This window comes from Centroberyx affinis, unplaced genomic scaffold (genome assembly GCF_046629955.1).
Source record: "Centroberyx affinis isolate AG114_WGS23_722 - 3 ecotype Tasmania unplaced genomic scaffold, CSIRO-AGI_Caff_v1 ptg008383l_1, whole genome shotgun sequence".
NCBI classification, from domain to species: domain Eukaryota; kingdom Metazoa; phylum Chordata; class Actinopteri; order Beryciformes; family Berycidae; genus Centroberyx; species Centroberyx affinis.
Window position 1 is genome coordinate 1 of NW_027284164.1, and position 9,928 is coordinate 9,928.

Genomic DNA, 9,928 nt, shown 5'->3' on the forward strand with positions numbered 1-9,928 from the left:
CGCATCATCACTGTTTCCTGCCTCTGGCTTTTATAGACGAGACATGAATGAATGAATGAACAGAGTGAACCAACAAATAAATGAGCGCATTAATGAGTGAATGAAACAAGCGAGTGAATGAAACAGTTGAATGAATGAATGAATGAATGAATGAGTGAATGAAAGCACAAATGAATGAATGAATGAATGAATGAATGGGTGGATGAATGAATGCATCCTGTGATCCTAAATGTATCTGTCTGTCTCTTTGCCTAAAGCTAATCTGTGTGCATAATACACACATATACTTGATGAATGACTGAGTGGGTGAATGAATGAATGAATGAACGCATTATCCTATAGAGGCATCTGCCTATGTTTATTTGGGTGTATAATACACACATACATATACAGGAATGAATGAATGAAAGGGTGGATGAATGAATAGATGAACGAGCAAGCAAGTATGAATGAATAAATGATTGAATGAGTGAATAGGTGAATGAATGAAAAAGCAAACTCTTTGATCCTAAATATGCCAGTCTCATTTCCCACACTATCCAATGTATCTGTCTCCCACATTGCTTAAAGCTAATTTGTGTGCATAATACACACATATACTGAATGAATGAATGGGTGAATGAATGAATGGGTGGATGAATTAATGCATCCTGTGAATGTATCTGTCTGTCTCTTTGCCTAAAGCTAATCTGTGGGCATAACACACACATCTACAGAATGAGTGAGTGAGTGAATGAATGAATGAATGAATGAATGAATGAATGAAAGCATTATGGGATCGGTTTATTTGGGTCTATAATACAAACATCCTAAATGTATGTCTCCCTACTTGCTTAAAGCCAATTTGTATGCATGATACACACACATGTACAGAATGAATGAATGAATAAATGAAAGGGTGGATGAATGAATGGATGAGTGAATAGGTGGATGAATGAAAAACAAACTCTTTGATCCTAATTATGCCTGTCTTTACCTACACTAATCCAATGAATGAATGAACTGAGCTCTCAACTCAACACAGAATGTCTGTCTCTCTGCACAAAAAACAAGAATGACTCTAACTGAAATATTTGTCTCTCTCTCCCTCTCTCTCTCTCTCTCTCTCTCTCTCTCTCTCTCTCTCTCTCCGTCTGTCTCCACAGTAACCCGGAGTATAAGGACACGCCCATGGACATCGCCCAGCTGCCCAACCTGCCGGAGAAAACCTCTGAGTCGTCCGAAACCTCCGACTCCGAGTCCGAGTCCAAGGAAAACTCTGGTAAGGAAGGAAAGGAGGGAAGAAGGCTGGAAGGAGGGATGCAAGGAAGGGGGACGAGAAATAAAATAACCACTGAGAAAGAAATTAACTTTAGAGAAACAAGGGAGAGATAACAGAGACAGACGGATACAGTGAGGGGAGAAAAGAGGGAGAAAAGAGAAAATACTACAGAGAGAAGTGAGAGAAGAAGAAATAGAGAGGAAGAGAGAAAGTATAGAAGGAAAAAATAAGAGGTGAATTATGACGAAAATCACAAGCAGAATATATTGCAGTATTACAATATATTACAATATAATCATCTGGCATATATCAGAAAACAACCTTTAGTTTAACATCATTTCATTAACCATAAAGTATTCAAGCCACTAGGCCTTTTCCACAGTGTGTTTATTAATGCTGTGAGTAAAATGGTTATAACACGCTCACAGTGTGTTTATAATGCGCTTATGAAGGCAGTTCAGGTGAAGTGTTGCCTGACAAGAATAAGAAATAAAGCACCAATAAGAAAAGCCAGTATAATGTTATCAGTCAGGTGCCGGTGTGTTGGCCGAGTGACGCTGCTGAGCTGCCAACGGCTGCAGGGAGCGAGCCTGGCACCGCAACACGCCACAACACACACTACAACACGCCACAACACACACCACAACACACACTACAACACGCCACAACACACACCACAACACACACTACAACACGCCACAACACACACCACAACACACACTACAACACGCCACCACACATTACAACACACTACAACACGCCACAACATACTGCAACACGCCACAACACACTACAACACGCCACAACACGCTACAACACGCTACAACACGCTACAACACGCTACAACACACTACAACACGCCACAACACACACCACAACACACACTACAACACGCCACAACACACACCACAACACACACCACAAAACACACTATAACACGCCACAACACACACTACAACATGCCACAACACACACCACAACACACACTACAACACGCCACCACACACACCACAAAACACACTACAACACGCCACAACACACTACAACACGCCACAACACACTACAACACGCCACAACACACTACAACACGCCACAACACACTACAACACCCAACAACACACACCACAAAACACACCACAACACGCCACAACACACACCACAAAACACACTACAACACGCCACAACACACACCACAAAACACACTACAACACGCCACAACACACACCACAAAACACACTACAACACGCCACAACACACACCACAAAACACACTACAACACGCCACAACACACACCACAAAACACACCACAACACGCCACAACACACACCACAAAACACACTACAACACGCCACAACACACTACAACACGCCACAACACACACCACAAAACACACTACAACACGCCACAACACACTACAACACGCCACAACACACACCACAACACACTACAACACGCCACAACACACACCACAAAACACACTACAACACACCACAACACACACCACAAAACACACTACAACACGCCACAACACACACCACAAAACACACTACAACATGCCACAACACACTACAACACGCCACAACACACATCACAAAACACACTACAACACGCCACAACACACACCACAACACACTACAACACGCCACAACACACACTACAAAACACACTACAACACACCACAACACACACCACAAAACACACTACAACACGCCACAACACACACCACAAAACACACTACAACATGCCACAACACACTACAACACGCCACAACACACATCACAAAACACACTACAACATGCCACAACACACTACAACATGCCACAACACACTACAACACGCCACAACACACACCACAAAACACACTACAACACACCACAACACACACCACAAAACACACTACAACACGCCACAACACACACCACAAAACACACTACAACATGCCACAACACACTACAACACGCCACAACACACATCACAAAACACACTACAACATGCCACAACACACTACAACATGCCACAACACAGTACAACACGCCACAACACACACCACAAAACACACTACAACATGCCACAACACACATCACAAAACACACTACAACATGCCACAACACACTACAACACGCCACAACACGCTACAACACACTACAACACGCCACAACACGCTACAACACACTACAACACGCCACAACATACTACAACACACACCACAACATGCCACAACACACTGCATAACTCAACACACCACGATATGCCACAATACACAACAAAGCACAACACAATACACACAATACACACAACACGCCACAGAACACCACAACACAGCACAGAAACTGCACAACACGCTACAACATGCCACAGAAACACCACAACACACCACAACACACCACAACACGCTACAACATACCACAACATGCCACAACACACCACAACATGTCACAGAAACAGCATAACAGGCTACAACATGCCACAGAAACACCACAACACACCACAACACACCACAACACACCACAACACACCATAACACACCATAACACCATAACACACCACAGCATGCTACAACATGTCACAGAATCACCACAACACGCCACAGAAACACTGGCACACGCCGCTGCATCTCAACCTCAACTAATGCTTATTAAGCATTAACTAACCCTTAACTTAGTGACCCTTATTGTAAAGTGTTACCAGTACATTTAAAAATTAAATTCCTGTGTCACCAACATTTAAAGCATCCAATATCGAGAGCAACAGACAAAACTCAAACAGTGCCAAGAAAGTAGAATAAATATAATAAGTATAATATTGTCCAGTATTGTAGGCAGAATTGGAGCCAGCTGTTATTTTTTGCTGCAGGAGAGTTGTTTTGTTTTGGCATTGTGACGGGCGCCACCCGCCGCCAGCTGCCGGAGGGCCGGCCGGGCGGGCGGCGAGGCGGAGAGCGGCGTGACGACACTCAGACATCTGACCCTTGACCTCCGTGCTGCTGGGGTGGAAACACACCTGCAGCCGGGTTTCTCTGGTCAAAACCAAAACCATCGCAGGAAAATTAACTGGTGTTTGGTTTGTTCTGGTTCACAGTGCAAGTGAACCAGCGCTTGTAAACAAAAGTCACATGACTCACAAGCAGCTTGTTTATTGGACAGAGTTTTGGTTTGGAGACTAGACTTCCTGTAACTTTATCTAACATGATGGACTTGTCTGTCTCTTCTTCTGTGGTGTTCATACCAGTTAAGAACACATGAAGAAACAGCTGAATATGAGCATCAGTCCAGACTTCATTTTGTTCTGCTAGGCTTTCCAAGCCTCCTTATTACCCATAATCCCTTGTGTTTGGGGGCGGTTTCCTGTAGTTGGAGTTGCAGTTCTCTTGTTAGAGGACTGAGACTCTCACTGCCGTTATTTGGTGCCACCAGAGGTCAAAGGTCATCGTTCTCACCTGGACAAACCAACCAGCTGAAGAAGGAAAATAAACAGTCAGGTCGATAAATCTATAAAGACACTGTGCAATATTTCAAGGAGATGACAGACGACAGATGACTGAATGTTTTGTAAAATCTAGGATAAGACAAAATGTAGCAAAAATTGCAGTTTCCAGTCTGAAAACAGGACTGTTTTGCCTGCAAAGCACACAAAATGAAGATACAAGGTTTTCCTCTGACAAAGCAATTAAGTGAGTAGTTCCAGTGCCATAAGGGAAGTGTACCTGTGCCAGCTGGGCAGACGCCGGCCTCTCTGTGTGCTGGCAGGCTTTACAGCGGCTCCGCACTGTGTGTAATGGGCTGGCACCTGCCAACATGCCTGTACAGCAGCAGCTACACATACTGTACACAAGTCATGGGTTCAGTCCAAAACACTAGAAAACCCCATTTTAAAAACAACACATAATGAATACCTGATGTTTATTACACAAGAGTTCAAAAATACAGATGATGAATCCTCTAAAATGTGAGTTTTTTAAACAGAGGTTTAAATATGGCTGTTTCCTTCATCTCAACAGTATTTTTCAAATTTTAATTTAATTCAGTAACACTTTTTTTTTTTATGCAAAATTTTTTTTCAGTAGTGTAATAGACCCTGTTCAAATTCATGGTCAATTCATGGTTGCCTACTTTAAAGATCTAAGGTCATAATAAAAAAATTTCTAAAAATCTAATTGTAACTGGAGCAGAGAAGAGCGCCATCAGCCCTTTTTGAGAACCTGTAGATTTACTATATTTCCCCAAATTAATTCCAGGTGTTGGGTAAAGTCACATCTTCTTGGTGCACAGCAAGTGACCAATTGAAACTTAAGAGCACACACACACACACACACACACACACACACACACACTAAGAAGAAGGAGAAGAAGACATTTAGGTCTGAGGAGCGACTAAGGAGTTTACTGATGGCATGTCACATTCTTTCTGGATAAAAATTCAAACAGTTACCTCCTGCTGCCATCTGGGGCCGCCAAAGGGCAAAGTTGCCTAGGGCAGATTTAAAATTTTCAGAAGAGCGAGTTGCCTTGGAATATTTTGATTCTTGTTTTGCCACAAAGTAGTCCTATTTCTCCAAAGAGCAGCTCCTGTTTTTACATTCTCTAAAAGTAACGTTCCTTTTCCTTTTTTTTAATTATTTTTTAAACTGTTCAAAAAGAACGAAAAACAGAGACTTGTCCCTGTGTTTTTAACCAACTTCCCTCTCTCTCCTCCACAGACAATGAGAACTCCAAGTCGGAGGGGAAGCCGGGCCACCAATCAGAACGCAGCGAGGACCCGGAGGCAGACAGCAAGCGTCAGCAGCAGCCCGGCCAATCACAATCCTCCTCCGAACAGGAAATGAGGCGCCAGGAAGAGGGAGACAGCTCCAGTAACCCAGAGAGCCAGGACAGCGACGACAGTCTGGAGCCGTCCGACGGCGAGGGGGAGGAGCAAGAGGAGGCCAGGGGAGGAGGAGGAGGGGGCGGAGGAGGAGGAGGAGGAGGGGGAGGAGGAGGAAGGCTGGGGAGGTTAGGAGGACTGGGGGGGTTGGGCGGACTGGGGGCCATCGGCGGACTGGGGAATCTGGGCGGGCTTCATATTAAAGTCGAGCATTACGGAGAGGGGGAAGGCGTGGAGCTGCACAACTCGCAATCTTCTTCGTCCGAGGATGAGGAAGAAGAGGAGGAAGAGGACGAGGACGATGATGAAGATGAGGAGGACGGGAGCACGAAAGACTGCGACAGCGCCAACGACGTCACCAACGCCAACGCCAACGCCACCTCCGCGCAGGCCGCCAGCAAGCTGCAGAAGAGGAGGAAGAGGAGGAAAAAGCAGAAATGGGACGGAACCCGAAGCAGGAGGCTCCGTCTGTCCTCGACCACGCCCAGCCCCGTCGCCATGGGAGACGCCGCGCCGTTGGTCGACCCCGCGCAGGCCACGGCCGCCTCCTCCCACCTCCTCCCCTCCTCCGCCTCGCCAAACAGCGCGGCGGCGGCGGCGGCGTCCTCGGTCCTGAAGATCAAGACGGAGATGTCGGAACCGATCAACTTCGACAACGACAGCAGCATCTGGAACTACCCGCCCAACAGAGAGATTTCTAGAAACGAGTCTCCGTACAGCATGACGTCCAAGCCGGCGGCCCCGGCCCACGAGACCTTCCCCTCGCCGCAGGGTGGCGCTCTGCAGGTGGCCATCCCCGACTCCGTCCTCACCCCGCCTGGAACTGAGGGAGGGGCGGGCACCGTGAGGAAGCCTCCTTACAACGGAAGCTCCGCCCCGTCCTCCGCCTCCAGCGCTGCGAGTTTAGCTCCTCCTTCCAGCGCCTCCTCCTCGGACCCCCTGTCTCCGCCCCTCTCCGCCTCACCGCGGGACAAACAACAAGGCACGCCCACCACCTCTTCCTCCTCCTCGTCCTCTTCCTCCTCCTCGTCCTCGTCGTCCTCCTCCTCTCTGCTGTACTCCGGCGACCTGGAGGCGCTGCAGCGTCTGCAGGCCGGTAACGTGGTTCTGCCGCTGGTCCACCGGGTCACCGGGACGCTGGCCTCCACCAGCACGACGGCTCCGCGGGTCTACACCACCGGGACGATCAGGTACGCGCCGGCCGACGTCACCCTGGCCATGGCGCAGGGCAACCTCCTCCCCAACGCCGCCATGAACTTCGTGGACAGCTCCGGGTTCGGACTGGACCCCAAGACGCCCATGGAGATGCTCTACCACCACGTCCACCGGCTCAACATGTCGGCGGCGGCGGCCGCCGGCCCGTTCGTCGGCTCCCCGGCGGCGGCCGCCGGCGGAAACGGCGCGCTCGGAGGCCAGATGCCGACGGCGGCCAACGTCTTCACCACGGCGGAGGGACTTTTCTCCACGTTACCGTTCCCGGTGTACAGCAACGGCATCCACACCACGCAGACGACTCTGGAGAGGAAGGAGGATTAACGCAAAACGCTCGAGACCGCATTACTGTGTTCCGGAATCAACAACTGTGTCAAAGCAAAAGACTACTCACTAGTAAAAAAAAAAAATAAAATAAAAGACTACTTGCTATCTTTTATCAACGCGGTGTAAGACTGTGTTTCCGAGAGGGGAGAAAGGACAGGAAAGGATGACAAATGTATTCTAGCACTTTGAATCTGAGCAACTGAGCTTGTGTAATAGACATGAATGACCCTCAAACATGTCCCTCTTTTCTAGCTTTTTTCTCTCTCCTCCTCTTCCTCTTCTCCTCCTCTCTCAATCCCCCCCCCCCCCCTCTCCTTCTTTGCTCCCGTTTCTTGCGATCAGCAACGTTTTTCTCTGAAACAAATGAACAAAAACAGAAAAAACTGACTATTCTTTATTGTAAAGAATTCCTTTTTTGCCTACAGAGAATTCATATTGCCTAAGGACTCCGCTGGAGCCCGAGGGGGATACTTTTTATTTGACTCGGTTCTGTTGCATCTTTATGAAGATGCTGATTGTGTGTATTTAAAGGAGGACGGTACAGGGATTTGTATGGACAGAAACTCTATGGGGTTCTCCTCCATATCTTGATGTGATCAAGGCTTGAAGACAAGAGTTTGACCGAGAGGAGGAAGCTCTCGCGCCTGACAGAGGTCTCAGAGATAATCTTTTGAAAAAAGGTTTTTGAGGTCATTTCTCGATGAGGGAATACATAGTTTAGAGAATTAATGCTGTTTTGTTTTTTTTTCTTCTTTGATTTCTTCCTTTTTTTATAAATATATTCTAGCTCAGATTTAACTTACAAATCAAGCATTAAGAAAAAAAAAAAAGCAATTTCAGCCGGGTAATGACCTGTGAACAGAATGTTACTACTTCCTCTTTTATCCCAGGAGTTTACCTACAGGTCTGCACCAAACATAACCTCCTCTCCTCCACATCCCCTCCCATCTATCTATCGGTCTCTATCGATCTATCTATCAATCTCTCCTTCTTTCTCTATCTGCTTCAATCTACCTACCGATCTTTACCTTTTTATCTCCCTTAAGTTCGTCTTTCTCTTAGTTTGTCTTTCTTTTAGTTTATTCTATCTCCTTACCTATCTTTGTATCTCCCTCAGTTTGTCTTTCTTTTTCTCCTTCTGTCTTCCTCTCTTTCCGTCTACATTTCTATCAATCGATCTACAGATTCATGGTGCTACCGACCGTCCAGTAACCCTGATTCAGCTGGCTGATGTGGGTGCTGAAACTGACCCACAGCTCGTGACAGACTGATCGTTTTGGCGGGAAAAAACGACAATGTAATGTTTTTCCCCGCCCACCTTCAGGAAAGTCAAGAAACCTCCAATCAACATTATCTCCATGTTTCATACATCCCTCCCCTTCCTCTCAGTCAGGAGGTCGCCTGTCTGAAACCGCTCAATCTGATTGGGCCGCGAGGGTGGCTCTGGCAACATGGAGCGAGTTGATTGGTTGAGATTTTAGGTGTTTTGTTTTGTTGGGTTTTTTTGTATTTTCTAACTTGATCACTTTGACTTCTCAGTGAGACTGAGGCTAATTAGCTAGCGCCGCTAACTTGAAAAATGAATGTTGAAAACCTCGACCGGCTCCTGTTCGTTCATTTGTTTTTTTGTTTTTTTATTTTTTACTACTATTACTACTACTACTCTCTGCTTCCGTTTTTCCCTCCTCCTCCTCCTCCTCCTCCTCCTCTTCCTCTTCTTCCTAAACCGGAATCACCTCCAGAAAATTTCCTAACAATCCGCTCTCTTCCACCTATCATCGCCGGACTCTGTGATAAACCACATATCAACAAGGAGATTGTAATAAAGACATGCATTTTCAATCAATCAATCAATCAATAAAAAAAAAAAAAACGGAATATGAATTTTTTTGGGGAAGAGAAAAAAAATCACATTCCTTTTTAGCAACGTCGTCGTTGTTCTTTCTTCTTCTTTGTGTTTTTTTTTTCCCCTCCGTTGCCAAAAAAAATGTTAAATCTCACAGTTTGGTGTTCAAAGCACTGTGATTCTCGTTCGTTTGTATTTCTTCTTTTCTTTTGGTAAAAAAAGATGAGAATAAGTAATAATTAAACGGTATAAAACTGTCACGTCCATCTTTTTAAAGTTGACAGCCCGTCTGCCATCCTGTCATCCTTATTACCCAGTGTGATTAAGCCGTAAACGTGTTACCAATGTGTTAGTGTCACTGGCTGTCAAAAGTCTTCATGGCGACTTCTCTGTGTGTGTTGACTATATGCAGTATATACTGA

At 46.1% G+C, this 9,928-nt stretch overlaps 1 protein-coding gene across 1 annotated transcript; it reads left to right on the plus strand.

The window, feature by feature from the left end:
• Positions 1-1,145: 1,145 nt before the first annotated feature.
• Positions 1,146-7,657, plus strand: LOC139640119 (neuronal PAS domain-containing protein 3; the record flags this gene model as incomplete). The annotated part of the gene is made up of 2 exons (XM_071514286.1): positions 1,146-1,261; positions 5,958-7,657. Coding segments are annotated over 2 exons (1,816 nt in total), but the record flags the coding sequence as incomplete, so codon positions are not given.
• Between the last annotated feature and the right edge of the window lie 2,271 nt (positions 7,658-9,928).